At 32.8% G+C, this 18,468-nt stretch overlaps 1 protein-coding gene across 1 annotated transcript; it reads left to right on the top strand.

The window, feature by feature from the left end:
• Positions 1-460: 460 nt before the first annotated feature.
• On the top strand, positions 461-5,467 carry LOC127123470 (uncharacterized). Its single transcript, XM_051053687.1, has 3 exons — positions 461-817; positions 4,819-5,027; positions 5,110-5,467. The coding sequence occupies exons 1-3, from the start codon at positions 461-463 to the stop codon at positions 5,465-5,467; spliced, it is 924 nt and encodes a 307-aa protein (XP_050909644.1).
• Positions 5,468-18,468: the final 13,001 nt, after the last annotated feature.

The raw sequence follows: 18,468 nt of genomic DNA, 5'->3' as shown, positions 1-18,468 counted from the left end.
GTCGGTTCCTCGAGGGATAAGATATGCTTTTGTAGGATATGCACAAAATAGTAAAGCATATAGACTCTTAAATTTAGAGACTAATGTAATTATAAAATCCCGTGATATGGAATTATTTGAAAATCTTATCACCAAGGATAAAGAATCAGAGTCGGCCACAACTAAAGAATCTTGTGGAAAAGATTCCTCTTGGATTGTAGAAATACAACCTGAAGGCACTTCTCGAATCATTGAATCACAACCTGAGCCTAGGATAAGCAAAAGAGTCCGGAAAATAAAGAATCTAGGATCAAACGAAATTGATCCTTAATTTATTTCCTTTTGTCCAGTTGAAGGAAATTGTAAGAATTTCGTGCAAAGTATTCCGGTCATTCTTCAATTAGGGGATGCTCCTAAAACTTAAAAGGAAGCAATAACTTCAAGGGACTCCTCTTTTTGGAAGGATACTATCCAAGATGAAATGGATTCAATTGTTTCAAACCATACTCGGGAACTTGTTGACTTACCAAAGGGATCAAGGCCCGTTGGATGCAAGTGGGTGTTTAAAAAGAAATATCATAGTGATGGTACCTTAAACACTTATAAGGCTAGATTAGTGATAAAAGAATTTAGACAAAAGGAAGGTATAGATTATTTTGACACATATGCACCAGTAGCAAAGACAACCACAATTAGACTGTTATTTGCCTTAGCCTCTTTAAATGACCTTATAGTTCATCAGATGGATGTTAAAGCAACATTCCTAAATGGAGATCTTGATGAGGAAATCTACATGGAACAACCAGAAGGCTACGTGCTTCCTAGAAATGAACTAAAGGTGTGTAAGCTTATCAAATCCTTATATGGCTTAAAATAAACACCAAAACATTGGCATCAAAAATTTGATTCTATGATACTTTCAAATGGATTTATTCCTAATTCTTGTGACAAGTGTTTATACACAAAAGTGTTCAAAACCACTCTAATATTTCTTTGCCTCTATGTTGATGACATGCTAATAATTAGCAACGATTTGAATGGAATTCTAGAGACAAAGAGGTTTCTAACTTCCACTTTCAAAGTGAAAGATCTTGGACTTGTTGACATAATTCTAAGGATCAAAGTTAAGTGAAATAGTGGGGGTTATGAACTTAGTCAAATACACTATATTGAGAAAACGCTTGATAAGTTCAAACACCTGAAATTTAAGGAAGTAACCACTCCATTTGATCATGTCGTCAAACATCGAAAGAACAATGGAAGAGCAGTAACTTAATTGGAATATGCAAGTGCAATAGGGTGTCTTATATAATTAATACAATGTACTAGACCTGATATATCATTTGTAGTTAGTAAAATGAGTACATTTACTAGTAATCGAAGTAATGAACACTGGAAGGCAATCACAAGGACTTTTGGCTATCTACTGAAAACCAAAAATCTTGGCATTCATTATGGTAGGTTCTGTAACGCCCCTAATTTATTTAATTGTTTTTTATTTAATTATAACATTTTATGAATTATTTTATAATATATTTATGTGATATTCATGTGTTTTTGGGTGTTTTATGACATTTTGGAGTATTCGAGAGTATTTTAATAATTTAATAATTATTAAAATATTTGGTTAAGAGCGGTATATTTTATTTAATTATTTAAAATAATAATAATTATTATTTGAGGTTAATAGTAATAATTATTTAATTATTTAAATATAGGGTGACACCTTATGTTAAAAATATATTTTCTTTTTAAATCAAATAAATATTTTCTTTTTAATTGAATAAATATTTCGTTTGTGATTAAATATTTGGGAATTAATCTTTAATTGGGTTAAACATAATATATATCATAATGAGAGTGTGACAGTGAGGAAAAAATTAAGGTTTGACGCATATCTATGATGCATCTGAGTCTAGAGAGACCATTTGGGAGCAATCCTGAGTCTAGAGAGACCATTTGGAGATGGAGGAACATCAAGACCTTGAAAGCTCAATCGATAAAGTAAGGGGGAAGATTGCTTACTATAGAGTGAGTTTTAGGCAGCAGAATGATGAGGGTTCCCTTATCCTCTCATCAGCGCCATGCTATTGTTATTTTCATCTCTGTGAAATGTATCAAATCAAAATACAATTATTGTTCTGACCATATGAGGTTTGACCTAACCCATTTGGTATGTATGATTTTGTATGAAAAATATGTTTTATATTGAAATTTTGGTTTTGGGAGTCTATCGTTGTTACGATCTGTGCCCAAATGGGATAATCCCATTTTGGTCACTTTTGATGATCGATATGATTTATATGATTTTTGGTGATCGATATGATTTTTGGATTGATAAAATGGTTTTTGTTGATTGGTTCATAAAATTAATTTTTGATGTTAAATCACACAATAATATAATATGAAAATGTTTGGCCAAATTGGTTTTTCCCAAAACCCATTTGGTCAATTCTATATGATAATATCTCAGAAGTGTTTATAGAGATAATCTCATTTTGTCACTCTTTGTCCTTTATTTTATGGTTCTGTTAAATGTAACCCTTTTAGAGAAAATCTAAAAACTCTAAGAATTCGACATTGGGAGGCGGAAACTTGGAAACTTGAAAAATCTGAGGTAGGAGGGTTGGTTGCACGTATTGAAGGAGAAGTCGCGATTCAGAGTGTGTCAGCATAATTTTGTGCAAGTTTGGCGTCCGATGTTAGAATACCTCATACTATATATTTTCAGAAAGATAATCGTCACAAAAATCAAACTCATTGAACAATGATTATTCAGTTTTTAAGCCATTTAAGTCTGTTTAAGTTCCGAAAACAGCATTTTATTATATTATGAAATTTCAACAATTTATGTTTTATTTGTTTTATGTATTTAAAGACATTTGACAATGTCATAAGGATTAAACTTTTGATTATAATAAATTTCAAATTATAATAAATTTCAAATTTTGTTTAATCTTTCTGGTGAATAATAATATATTTTTTTAAATAAAGTTAAAACTAACAAAATATTTGTTCTTAATTGAAATTGTGATAAAATAGTCTTAAAGTAATTAAATATACCTTTTATAAAATATTATAAAAATATTAGTATATTTAACTCACTTTTATGAATATAATTAACTAAATAATTTTGGGTGTAAGAAAAGTGAATATATTCTTTAATAAACATATATTTGGGTGATCCTTATTGGATAATTTGTGATTCGTGAATGAAACCTATTTTGGTGATATCTTTTGGGATAATTTTGGTGTTTATAAGTATTATTATATATAATTTTGGTGAATTATGATGTTTGTCCATGAAACGTATATTCATGATTCATATTACCATGCATTCATGTATTTTGGAGTTTTGGTGGGACTTCAATCCATTTTGGTGGCCTCGGATCCATTGGTGGGGATCGTTGGTCTTGGTGGAAAAGACCAGGGGCGAGTCTCAAATCCATTGGTGGGGATCGTTGGTCTAGGTGGGAAGGACCAGAGACTAGTGGAATAAAATTAGTAACATTCCTCTGATTCCACAATATATTTTTGGTACCACATGCATATAGGTGATGGAGTTGGTGGATCATAGCATTACATTTTGTTGTGATATGTATTTGTAATTGTAATTGATATATATATATATATATATATATATATATATATATATATCATTTATGTATATATATATATATATATATATATATCATTTATGTATGATTGTTATATTTTTTAATGTCATTCTGTTGTTGAAATCACACTATCACTATATGTAAGTATATTCTCACCCTTTTCTTGTTTGTTGGTTTTGTGGTGTGCTTTGCACAGGTGATTAGCATGATTGCAGTTCGTTGTTACAGTAAGATGACTATTGCCTCTCAGTAGACTTTTATCTTCCTTATATTCTAGTTTTCGAATAAGAATATCCTGATTTGTAACACTGGGGATAAGGGCGTTCATTTGTATTACTTTGATTTGTTTGTAATAAACTATTATGAGATTTTGATTATGATGTATTGATTCAGTTTTATTCAGACATGTTTTATGGTGTTTCTAAGTAAATTTCCGATGTGCAACATCTGTTATTTTATAATCTATGAAGTATTTATGATGGAGTAACATCCTTTTCCTGTTTATTTTTATTTTAAATCTATTATCTGGGGTTTAGGGTGTTACATAGTGGTATCAGAGTATAGTCGATCCAATCGGCCAATATTTCGTTAATTATTTACTTCCTTTTGTGTGACGAGTTTAGTTAAACTTTGTCAACACATTGTTTCTTCTAATAGTTACTTGCTTGAATAGAGAGATATGGTTGGAAGGAACGATCGTGCTATCGTTGATGCATTGGAAGCTTTGGCCCATGCGATGGGCAACATAATCAACAAGCCGATGGAGGTGATCATGGTTTGAACATGTTTCTGAGAAATAAACCTCCAACTTTCAAGGAAAATCATGATCCAGAGGCTGCTCAAGCATGGTTGCAGAACTCTGCTAATTAATTAGAGGAACTACTGAAGGATGAAGCATAAGTTTTCGCGATGTTTGCATCCCTGAAGGCTGAAAGTAAAGCAAAGATAGATGAATTCCCGATGGTGTGTCATTTCCAGAGGTATTTCCAGACGATATTAATGATCTTCCACCAGAAAGAGAAGTGGAATTCAACATTGATTTGATACCAGGAACTAGACCGGTATCTCTGGCACCGTATAGAATGTCTCCAGCAGAGTTAGCTGAATTGAAGAAGCAATTGGAAGATTTACTTGATAAGAAGTTTATCAGGTCGAGTGTACCACCTTGGGGAGCTCCAGTTGAGATGTATCTAAGATTTACTTAAGTGGAGTGCTTATGCAGAATGGGCAGGTGATGGCTTATGCTTCTCTGCAAATAAAGATTCACGATAGGAATTATCCTACACATGATTTGGAGTTAGCTATGGTTGTTTTTGTTCTGAAGACTTGGAGGCACTACTTATATGGTTCCAGATTTGAAGTTTTCAGTGATCACAAAAGTTTGAATTATCTCTTTGATCAGAAGGAACTTCACATGCGACAAAGGAGATGGTTAGAATTTTTGGAAGGACTACGACTTTGGTTTGAATTACCATCCTGGTAAAGCTAATGTGGTAGAAAATGCTTTGAGCAGGAAATATTTTCACATACCGACGATGATGGTCAGAGAGCTAGAACTAATTGAACACTTTAGAGATTTGAGCTTAGTATGTGAAGTGACTTCGAATAGTGTGAAATTGGGCATGCTGAAGCTAACCATTGGTTTTCTTGAAGAGATCAAAGAGAAACAAAGTTTGGATTTGGCTTTGGTTGATCGACAAACATTAGTTGGTCAAGGCAACAATAAGGATTTCCAAATTGATGAGAATGGAATTCTGAAGTTTCGAGGCAGAGTTTGTGTATCTGGTATGCCAGAGTTTAAGAGGATGATCTTAGAGGAGAGTCATCGAAGCAGTTTGAGTATTCATCCAGGAGCCACCAAGATGTATTAGGATTTGAAGAAAATGTTCTGGTGGTCAGGAATGAAGAGGGACATTGCACAGTTTAGTTATTCTTGCTTAATTTGTCATAAATTTAAAGTCGGGCATCAGAGACCATCTGGACTGATGAAGTCGTAGAATATTTCAGAATGGAAGTGGGATATCATATCTATGGACAAAGATTTACATTGGGGTGATTGTGAAGCATCATAATATTCCATCGAGTATCGTCTCCGACAAAGATCCGAGGTTTACATCCATATTTTTGGGGAAGCTTACAATATGCTTTGGGTACTAAGTTGAGATTGAGTTCGGTGTATCGCCCATAGACTGATGGACAGATAGAGAGGACTATCTAGTCTTTGGAGGAGTTGAGGGCTTGTGTTCTGGAGCATGGCGGTACTTGGATAGTTACTTGCCTTTGATAGATTTCACGTACAATAAAAGCTACCACTCTAGTACTAGGATGGCACCATTCGAGGTGTTGTATGACAAGAGATGTAGGACTCCTCTATGTTGGTATGATTCTGGAGAGAGCATTGTACTTGGACCATAAATTATGCAACAGACGACTGAGAAAGTCAAAGTAAGTCAGAGTAGGCAGAAGAGTCACCATAATAACAAGAGAAAGGATCTTGAATTTCAGGATGGCGATCACGTTTTTCTGAGAGTCACTCTAGTGACTGGTGTTGGAAGAGCCTTGAAGTCTAAGGATCTCACTCCTCTCTTTATTGGACTATATAAGATTACTCAGAGAATTAGAGCAGTTGCTTATCGTCTGGCCTTACCCTCGTCTCTTTCGAACCTGCGTGATGTTTTCCATGTGTCACAGCTTCAGAAGTATGCTCATGATCCTTAGCACGTAATCCAAATGGACGATGTGCATGTTTCGTGACAACCTGACTGTTGAAACAGCTCCTATTTGGACCGTGGATTGAGAAGTTAAGCATTTGCAAGGCAAAAATATTACTCTAGTGAAGGTCATTTGGGGAGGACCTGCTAGAGGTGGCATGACTTGGGAGCTGGAGAGCATGATGAAGGAATCCTACCCAGAGTTGTTTTCACCATGTAATTTTCGAGGGCAAAAATCTTTTTAAGTGGGGGAGAGTTGTAATGCTCATAATTTATTTTAATTGTTTTTTATTTAATTATAGCATTTTATGAATTATTTGATAATTTATTTATGTGATATTGGTGTGTTTTTAGGTGTTTTATGAAGTTTTGGAGTATTCCAGGATATTTTAATAATTTAATAATTATTAAAATATTTGGTTAAGAGCGGTATATTTTATTTAATTATTTAAAATAATGATAATAATTATTTGAGGTTTATAGTAATAATTATTTAATTATTTAAATATAGGGTGACACCTTATGTTAAAAATATATTTTCCTTTTAAAATCAAATAAATATTTTATTTAAATATTAAAGGTGTGACACTTAATTGAATAATTATTTAATTTAAGATTTATTTTATTTTATTTATCAATTAAATAAATATTTCGTATGAGATTAAATATTTGGGAATTAATCTTTAATTGGGTTAAACATAATATAAGAGTGTGACAGTGAGGGAAAAATTAAGGTTTGACGCATATCTCTAAATGGCGCATCTGAGTCTAGAGAGACCATTTTAGGAGCGATCCTGAGGCAGCGATTTGGAGAGGGAGGAACATCAAGATCTTGAAAGCTCAATCGATAAGGTAAGGGGGGGAGAGATTGCTTACTATAGGGTGAGTTTTAGGCAACAGAATGATGAGGGTTCCCTTACCCTCTCATCAGCGCCATGTTATTGTTATTTTCATCTCTGTGAAATGTGTCAAATCAAAATACAAGTATTGCTCTGACCATATGGGGTTTGGCCCAACGCCTTTGGTATGTATGATTTTGTATTAAAAATATGTTTTATATTAAAATTTTGGTTTTGGGAGTCGATCGTTGTTATGATCTGTGTATTTTTGGTGATCGATATGAGTTTTGATGATCAATATGATTTTTGATGATCGATATGCTTTTTGGATTGATAAAATGGTTTTTGTTGATTTGTTCATAAAATTAAATTTTGAGTTAAATCACAGAATAATATAATATGAAAATGTTTAGCCAAATTGGTTTTTCCCAAAACCCCTTTGGTCAATTCTATATGATAATATCTCAGAAATGTTTATAGAGATAATCTCATTTGGTCACTCTTTATCCTTTATTTTATGGTTCTGTTAAATGTAACCCTTTTAGAGAAAATCTAAAAACTCTAAGAATTCGACATTGGGAGGCGGAAACTTGGAAACTTGAAAGTATTATTCGTCTGATTCCACAATATATTTTTGGGACCATATAATTTCAGCAGAATTTTGCGCAAGTTTGGCGTCCGATGTCAGAATACCTCATATTATATATTTTCAGAAAATGAATCGTCCCAGAAATCAAACTCATCATAAACAACGATTATTCGGTTTTTAAGCCGTTTAAGCTCGTTTAAGTTTTGAAAACAACATTTTACTATTTTCTGAAATTTCAACAATTTATGTTTTATTTGTTTTATGTATTTAAAGACATTTGGCAATGCCATAAGGATTAAACTTTTGATTATAATAAATTTCAAATTTTGTTTAGTCTTTCTGGTGAGTAATAATATATATTTTTAAATAATATTAAAACTAACAAAATATTTGTTCTTAATTGAAATTGTGATAAAATAGTCTTAAAGTAATTAAATATACCTTTTATAAAATATTATAAAAATATTAGTATATTTAACTCACTTTTATGAATATAATTAACTAAATAATTTTGGGTGTAAGAAAATTGAATATATTCTTTAATAAACATAAAATTGGGTGATTTGAATTTGGGTGATCCTTATTGGATAATTTGTGGTTCGTGAATGGAACCTATTTTGGTGATATCCTTTGGGATAATTTTGGTGTTTATAAGTATTATTATACATAATTTTGGTGAATTATGATGCTTGTCCATGAAATCCATATTCGTGACTCATATTACCATGCATTCATGTATTTTGGAGTTTTGGTGGGACTTCGATCCATTTTGGTGGGGATCGTTGGTCTTGGTGGAAAAGACCAGGGGCGAGTCTCAGATCCATTGGTGGGGATCGTTGGTCTAGGTGGGAAGGACCAGAGACTAGTGGAATAAAATCAGTAACATTCGTCTGATTCCACAATATATTTTTGGGACCACATGCATATAGGTGATGGATTTGGTGGATCATAGCATTACATTTTGTTGTAATGTGTGTTTGTGATTGTAATTGATAGATATATATATCATTTATGTATGATTGTTATATTTCTTAATGTCATTATGTTGCTGAAATCACACTGTTACTATATGTAAGTATATTCTCACCCCTTTCTTGTTTGTTGGTTTTGTGGTGTGCTTTGCACAAGTGATTAGCAGGACTGCAGTTCGTTGTTACAGTGAGATGACTATTGCCTCTCAGTAGACTTTTATCTTCCTTATATTCTAGTTTTCGAATAAGAATTTCCTGATCTGTAACACTAGGGATAAAGGCGTTCGTTTGCATTACTTTGATTTGTTTGTAATAAACTATTATGAGATTTTGATTATGATGTATTGATTCAGTTTTATTCAGACATGTTTTTTGGTGTTTCTAAGTAAATTTCTGTTGTGCAACATCTGTTATTTTATAATCTAAGTATTTATGATGGAGTAACATCCTTTTCCTGTTTATTTTTATTTTAAATCTATTATCCTGGGTTTAGGGTGTTACAGGTTCCCTGCCATACTAGAAGGATATACCGATGCGAGTTGGATATCTAACGTTAGAGATCATAAATCTACAACTGGGTGGATATTTACAATAGCTGGAGGAGAAACTTCTTGGAAAAGCAAGAAACAAACATGCATTAGTCTTTCGACCATGGAATCAAAGTTCGTGGTTCTCACTTATGCTGGTCAAGAAGTAGAATGGTTGAGGGATCTTTTGTTGGAAGTTTCATTGGCTAAAGACAATGTTTCAAAGGTGATGATACATTATGATATCCAATCCACTTTAGCAAGAGCATTCGACAAAGTGTACAATGGAAAGTCTAGGCATATAGGACTTAAACATTTGTTTGTGAGAAAAATGTTTAAGGATGGAATCATTTCACCCACCTATATACGAACAAGTTATAATTTGGCCGATCCATTACTGATCCACTGGCCAGAGACTTAGTAAAAACAACCTCGAGAGGCATGAGGTTGGAACTCCTTGAATAAGAGTTCCAACAGTGACGATAACCCAATCTTATGTTAACAGAACATTAACTTCAAGATTCAATGGGTAACAACAAGTCACTGATTTGGATGTAAGTAAGGAATTAGGTAATAATATTGACTATTTTAAATATAGGGTTGAGGTTTTCAAAACCTCTTAATGAAGTTCATAACCGAGGAAAAGTATCTCATGGAAAAGGATACAACATGAATTTCACCTATGTGAATTTCGAGATGGTGTCGTCTCAAAGTGAGAGTTGGAGTTTCTCTCATGAAAAATTCATGAAACATGATAGCATATGACCATAAATAAGTGCTAAGCGAGATATGTAGAGGAATAACCTTTAAAGAGTGTGTGTAAGGTAACACCGGTCTAATCATATGGAGTAATGGTTTAAAAACATTGTTACCTAATATTCCTATTAAACTTTACGTTATCCTCACTAAGGTTAAGTTTTAAATCGAAAGATACCCAACTGTATTAACACTCTTTATATCTCATTTTCTGGAATTATTTTTGTCATTATTAGAACAAGTGGGGGATTGTTGGAAATTATGAACAATAATTGCCATGGGTATGTTCCAATATGACAAAAATGGGCAATTGAGTTAATGATAATAAATGCATTGCAAATAGTCCCACATAGAAATTGGATCTAACATTAAAAGCATTTATAAAGACCTTAAAACATTAAACTCATCAAAGGAGTCAAAGAGGATAAGGTGTCACATGGATATATATGGTGGTCCTAAGCATTATGCCACATGTCACATCCAAACAACCCCTCGCCGGTGTAGCCACCGACTTCGGGACCGTGTTCGAGGGCGTGATGTAGGCGTAGAGGCGCTAGTGGCAGCTTGTAGGCGGAACTTGAGCACTTAGGCACGACGCATCAAAGCAATTGGTATATTCGTAGCATTAATGAGGCGGCGCTCCGGCGACCAGTCGACATGCTGCAAATTAATTCTAAGCATTGCTCCAGGTGAATTTAGAATTCAAAATATACCACACTTCATAAAGTGGTGCATTATATTATCATAGGTGAACCATTGTAACATATGGTGAAAAGGTGTTGTTTTATCAAGAGTTGCAAACTTATGAAACAACACATGCATGACCTATAAATACACGATTCTGAATTCGAAAATCATTCACTCAAAATCGTACATCCTCTTCCATATTCTAGACATACTTCATTGCATTTGAGTTTTTCACCAGTCTTGTGCAGACTCGATTAAGAGGCTGAATTATCCTGGGTATTCTTGCTTTCCAACTCTAAGACAACAAAAAGAGTGCTTGAAATACTTTTAAGGAAAGTGACTCCATTCACGATTCAAACATGGATCCATTCAATCTTTCTGAAATATCTAACAAAATAATTTAAGTTTATTATAAAGACTACTGGAAATGTTTTTGACTTAAAATTAGTTAAAATTGGTAAAACAAAATTAAAGAAAACCACTAACATCAAATGGAAAACAGTTTTAATACATTTTTTTTTCATACTTCAATTTATTTATTTTTATTGTTTGGAAAAGAGATATTAAAAAAAATCTTGATACATTTAATTCACACATTGGACAAATGTTTATTTGTAAATAATCAATTAGTTAAATTTAATATTTTTTATAGGTATAATTAATCATCAATTCTCTTAAGTTAATTTAATGTTTCGCTTCGGCCTCTTAATTAAAAAAGTTACACTTTAGTCCTTTAAAAATAATTTAGTTAGTTGATTTGATCATTTCCGTCAATTTTTGTCAAAACTCGTTAAGTTCTGCTGACGTGACTCTACAACAAGGCTTGAGGTACATTTTTGACTCAATATATGTATTAAAAAATTGATAGATTATTTAAAGTAGAGGGCGGATGAGGTGTATTGGGAAAAAACCCGCAAATGATTAATGTTGTGTAAAAAAATATATAACAACTCTTCTAATGAAAAACATATTTTATGGTAGAATATGTTGGTGCACAAGAGAGAGAGAGAGAGAGAGAGAGAGAGAGAGAGAGAGAGAGAGAGAGAGAGAGAGAGAGAGAGAGAGAGAGAGAGAGAGAGAGAGAGAGAGAGAGAGAGAGAGAGAGAGAGAGAGAGAGAGAAGTTTCAAAGTAACTTCTAACAAAAAATTGAAATTCTATTAAAATGAAAATCTGCTAACAAATGAAGCTAAGTTCTATTTATATTCTATCAGAATCAAAATTAAATGAAACTCAAATTCACCCTAAATGAAAAATGAATTATATATAACACCATACCTTAATTCATATTCAACTAATAAAAATCAACAATACCAATTCCATCCCACAGGTGGATAAAGTCTTCAGTCTTGATTTCTTTGGTCAAAACATCTGCCAGCTGCTTTTGAGTACTATAATGCACAACTTCAAGTACTCTACTTTGAATCTGGTTTCTCGGAAAATGAAACTTTGTGTTAACGTGTTTACTTTTTCCATGCAACACTGGATTCTTGGCAAGGCTTATAACTGATTTGTTGTCAATAATCAGTTTCACCGACTTGCTCACCTTGATCTTCAGATCCTGCAACAAGTTCAGAATCAACACAGCTTGACAAGCAGTCAAAGCACCTACAATGTACCCAACTTCATAGACTGACAATGCAACTACTGGTTTCTTCTTGGAGCACCAAGAAATATGACCTCCCAGATACTTGAAGAAATATCTATAAGTATTTCTTCTGTCAACTCTGTCTCCACACCAATCATAGTCTAAATAGAACATCAGCTCTGACTCAAATCTAACATTAGAGAGGAACAAAACTCCATACTTCAGAGTCCCCTTAATGTACCTTAATATCCTGATAGCAGTATCTTGACAGCAACTTGGTAATGTGACCACTTTTGTCTGTTCATAAACCTACTCACCATTCCAACTACATAGCAAATATCAGATCTATTATTACAGAGATATCTCAATGAGCCTACCAACTGTTTAAAAGTTGTAGCATCTGCATCATCACCCTTAACATCATAATCAAGTTGTTTCAGTAAGTGTGATTTCTGACTTGCAATTTATTAGCTTAAATCTCTTCAAAAGCTCAAGTTTATACTTCAGCTGATACAAGATTATACCCTTATCAAAGTGAAAAGTCTCCATCCCTAGAAAATATGTTATATTTCCTAGATCAGTCATCTCAAACTCATTCGTCAGCACCTTCTTGAACTTAGCTATCTTTTCTGAACAACTCCCCATTAGCAATATGTCATCAACATTGAGACATACCAGAATCATATTGCTATCATATGTATGCTGAACATAAACATCATACTCCATCTCAAATTTTCTGAATCCTTGAAGCTTGAAAAATGAATCAATTTTCAGATTCTAGGCTATAGGAGCTTGTTTCAGTCCATATAAGGCTTTATGCAACTTGTACACCATATTTTCCTAATTTTTTTCCACAAATCCAGGAGGTTGTGACACATAAACTTGCTCTTGTAAAGGATCATTCAGAAATGTATATTTCACATTTAAATGCATAAGAGGCCAATTCCTATTAGTAGCTATAACAATCACCAGTCTAATTGTTTCATGTCTAGCTACTAGAGAAAAAACTTCAAAGTAATCTAATCCATATTTTTGTAAAAATACTCTAGCTGCTAACCTTGCTTTGTGTTTGTCAATTGATACATCTGGCTTTAGTTTCACCTTGTAAACCCATTGTCGTACCTCAAAAAATGAGAACACGACACTCGCGAAGCACAATCGCACGCTCGTGGGATAGACTTAATAAAATCGCCACCGAACTTTATTTATTCCTAAAGAGGGAAAGGGAAAATATATATAAAACCCCTAAAAAGAACGACAAGGATATGATCGTCGCAACCAAATCAGGCTTCGGGAGTCGGTTACGCAATGGGACAGTATTAACACCCATCACATTTGTTATACTCAATGAGAATCATTTGGTTAGTAGTGCGCGTTAGTGTCAACTTGAAATGTTAGGTTTCTCGAGTTAAAAAGGCAGAAGAAAAGGACAGAAAAGTTTATTTTTTTATTAGGGTGCCTGATGAGACTTTGAATCTCGTTCCTATGTATCTTTGAGAGCGATAGAGAACTCAAGGCTTACGTAGTTTTGGATAGAAAATATTTATTTGTTGGTCGATTTTAGCGAAAGCTATTTTGTGTTTAATCAACGAAAAACATTGCTTGCTACCCAAAACAAGTGGGGAATGGACGTTTGCATCACATTGAATGGATTTTTACATATCAATATTCGCGGGAAAATGTCACTTATCTCAACTCAACACAGTTGTGGATGAAACATTGTTTTGCATCGTCTCAAGATAAAATCTTTTTCTTTTGTGAAAAGAGTTTAGAAGATCGCACAACGAAGAAAAAAAGGGGTTTGATTGGTTGAATATCTTTCTGGGTTGGAAGTAAAGTATTCATGACTTGCAAGCTCTTACAACTTGGGTCTAATACTCGGGACTATGACTGGAAAATGGTTTTAAATTATTTTGAAATTGATTAGAAGTGTTAGTGAGGTTCGTGTGAAATTGAAAGGTTAGTATGATGTTAAACATGATTATTTACATGTGTGAGAGTATGAACATGAACAAAGAAAATTCCCTACTTAATCGACTAAACACAAATGAAATTAAACGATTAATCAAGTGATTTATTTAGCAATTCAAAAAGCAAATAATTAATTAAGATCTGAATCAACTAATAATTTTTTTTAACAAATACTAATTCAAATAATTAAATTAATAGATAAATGAAAATGAAAATGTAAATAAATAATAAAAAAACATGAGAGGAGTGCAAAACTTGTATGTAGTGTGCAAGAATCAAACATGGGCCTAAAAGCCCAAACCCACCTCTTAAATATAATTAATAGAAAATAAAATAAATAAATAATAATAATAATAAAAACAAAAAGAAGAGAAAAAATAAAATAAAAATAACGAAAATGTTGAAAGGGGCCGCTGTTTCTTGGAGAGAAGTGAGGGAGTTTCAAAATTTTCAAAATAAAAAAGCCTCCAATAGACTTTCTACACATGGTAGAGATTAAAATAATAAAATAAAAATTAACATGGTAAGAAAAACTCAGACTCTCTTTTCTCAACTCTCGATTTTGTCTTTCACTCTCATCTCTCGCTCTCTCCTTGTTCATGCTTCTTACTCTCTCAATGCAAAAATTAAGATGTGCTGAAAGTATAACCAATAAAACACTCAAAGTTCCACAACAATACACCTCAAGGTTTTTTCAAATTATTCACAATAAATCAAACAAGAGTAAGCAGTGGAAGCAATGCATAAAAAAGGAAATGAAAAGTATCGACGATAATAGATCCGTGACAAGCGGAAGAAAGGTTGTGGTGGTCGGAGGCTTTATTTCCGGTGTGTAGAGGCTGCTCTGGCGGTGTTATGGTTCACATTTCGAGGCGTTCGATTAGGCGAGACGTGGATGGTGGAAGCAGGAGTTTTCTGGTGTTGTTGAAGTAATTGTGGTATCATTAAAAGGAAGAAGATGATGGAAAGGTACATGCACGGTTTTTGTGGTAGGGTTGTTGGAAACAATGGCTATGGTGTTGATTTAGTGAAAAGAAAATGGAGGTTATGTATTAAGGGAGTAATGAAGATGGTGTGTGCGGTTTATATCAAAAAGGAAGAAAGATGAAAGTTTACATGGAGTAGTGATGTGAGATATGTGGGTGAAAAGTTGCAGGTTATGTTATGTGTTTGAAGGGAGAGTGAAGAGGTTGAAAGAGGTGTTTTGCAGAAAAAATTATGTGTTTTGCATGTGAGTCTCATGAAGAAGAGATTGCTTTTCTTGCCAGCTTGTCCATAAAGGGACCTTTCTCTTTCTATTTTTCACCTCATTTTCAAAACAAAAGAGAGGGAGCTAATGTGATGGGGCGATTGCTATTGTTGTTCTTTTTTTTTCATGCATTGATCCATTATATAGGAGGACAATTAGAGTTCCATATTTTTATTTGTGTCTAAAATGTCCTTGATCAAAGTTTTTTTTAGTGAAAATGGATTTTAAAAACTAAATCAAAATCAAATTAAACTATTTTAAATAATCGAAATTAAACCGAAATGAAAAAGTAGAAAATTCTATTTAATTATTTCGAAACTATTGACAAAAAATAAAATATAATCAGACTAAAAATGAATAAAAGTCGAGCGTAAAAAATGCTCGAAAAATTAAACTGAATGCACCAAAATGATCCGTGCGAAATGAACTTCTCGGAAACGTACACGTTTCGATGAAATTTTAAAATAAAAAATGATCAGTTAATAAGCTCAGGATGATCAAAATGCGATCGAAAAAGTATTGAAAAATTAAAACGAGCGCACCAGGTTAAACTACGTGAACTGTAGATCAATAAAAATGATGTCAGCAAGCTCGATTTTGAAATTTTTTTGCCCGCTTATTTCACATACATTTAAGGATCAGTTCGACCTGTCGTCCTGTAAATCAAAATATTAATTCTGGTCGATATTTTAGGCATTATGCAAGATGAAATGCATGTTATGTTATATAGATGATGTAGATGTCATGATGTATGCATCAATTTATTGAATGGGAAGAAAAATTGGGGTATGACAATTGCCTCTATTTAAGTATCTTCGACCAGAGAATGTGAAGAAGGTTAGTCTTCATATGATCATGGTGGGAGATAGTTAAATACTAAAAGACCCAAATTTTGTCCTTAAATGAAATGATATGAAATGAGATATTATTAATGTACGAATGACTTTTTATTTTTATTTTGGTTTGTTAGGGATATGGTATGAAGTGAACCAGAGTATGATGTTTTATGATGGATGAAGAACGAATAGTGGACTTGTGGGAAAAAATGAAGACATATGGTAGCGGTGATCTACAAGAAAATGACAAAGACAATGAGGGTGAAGACTCACCGGGGATAACAAATTGTTGGAGAAAAGAAAGGTAGAATGCCAGACGATGGTGGACTTTAAAAAAATGATAGAATTTCAGACGATGCTGGACTTTAAAATGAAATGAATGCCAGGAGAGGATGAACCTAACCGCATGCATCAGTAACATATATATCGGCTTCAAATGGAGTTTGCCATACAAAAGTGGCCTTGACCGAAGGAATTAGTAAAATATATACAGCTTCAGACGAAGTTTGCCAGACGAGGATGAACTTGATCGTATGCATTAGTAACATATATACCGACTTTAAACAGAGTTTTCCAGACAAAACTGGACTTGACCGAAGGCATCAGTAAAATATATACCGGCTTCAAATGAAGTTTTCCAAGCGAGATTGGACTTGATCGAAGGCATCAATGAAATATATACCAGCTTCAAACAGAGTCTGCCAAGCAAGCCTGGACTTGACCGTATGCATCAATAACATATATACCGACTTCAAACGGAGTTAAGTAGCAGTATTCAGACATTTCATCTTTTTTTCTTATGCTCTTCTATTCGTCATTCACATTCGCCACTACCAAGGTGAACATTAATTTGAAAAACACCTTCCACAAAAATTCACATAAGTTAATAGAAGCCTCTAATGATTCTAGTGTATCCAATAACACTTTGCAAGTAAAATATTAAGTAGTAATACAATTCATTTCTTGTTTTTAAATTAAAAAATACAATGGATTCTTACAAAATCACCTAACAATCCCACCATCATAATATTCAGGTACATAGCATTTTCACCCACGATACATAGCACCATACATTACGCAATCACCTTACAAAATACAAAGGATTATCCAATATTGTATTTTCACTCACGGTACATAGCATCATTTCAGTTCATTCAGACACACAATTTCCCCCTTACCTCAATTTTGCAGAAAATGGGAGTTTTTGCCTTGCAATCCTAAATTTTTCTCTTGCCTTTCAAAACCTCTTTTGCTCCAAAATTCTACATGCTGCATAACCTATTTCTCTCAAATTTCCTTTTAAATAAAAAACCTAATTATTTTATTTTATTTATTTCTATTCCTCCACCCTCCCCTCAACTTTTGATCTCACTTCTTATCACACCAATTATATCATTATCCTATTTTCCATCCAAATCTTAATGTCTTTTATTTTATCCCTATTTATATTATTTTAATTTAATCAACATAGTGATAATTAATAAAATCTACCAAACTCCAACTAACTCCACCAAAAATACATAGAATATTCCAATAAATCATTCAAGTATATAAAACTCAATAAAATAAATTAACTTAAAAACTGGGGTGTCTTAAACTTTCTCTTTGTGAAAAGTATAACAACGCCATAATAAAATTATCAAATATGACATAATTACTTTTACGCAGAAAGAGTGTCATTTTATTTATGGTGTTTTTCATCATAATAAGTTAAATTACTAGAATACATTTAGTTATTGTAATTAGTTCCTTGTAAGTGTTATAAGTAGTTAATTTCTCTAGAAGATAACAAACAGTCACTTTTGTGACATCTAGTAAGTGTTGAATAAACTCACATTGATGCATAAAATATTTGCTCAAAAATATTATAAACAAAATTAAAGTTGTTTGGTTTTCTATTTTAAACTAGTCAATTTAAAAAAAAAGTTTCAATAAATATAAAGAATTAAGAGTATGAAAAGTTCATATGCTTTTGTTTATGAGTTACTCTATGAATTTTTTTATTTGAGTTTGATAGTTTGGTTGAATTTATTAGGTAGGTTTACTACTAATATCAAATCATAAGTTATATAGAAAGTCAGAATTAGTTTTTCTTAAAATTGCTATGGGCACAAACTTTAAGGGAATTTCTTATCCCACCCTATGGAAAA

Source organism: Lathyrus oleraceus, chromosome 2 (genome assembly GCF_024323335.1).
Source record: "Lathyrus oleraceus cultivar Zhongwan6 chromosome 2, CAAS_Psat_ZW6_1.0, whole genome shotgun sequence".
In the NCBI taxonomy this organism is placed as follows: domain Eukaryota; kingdom Viridiplantae; phylum Streptophyta; class Magnoliopsida; order Fabales; family Fabaceae; genus Lathyrus; species Lathyrus oleraceus.
The sequence above is the reverse complement of the archived record's forward strand: the minus strand, read 5'-3'. Positions and strand labels throughout refer to the sequence as shown.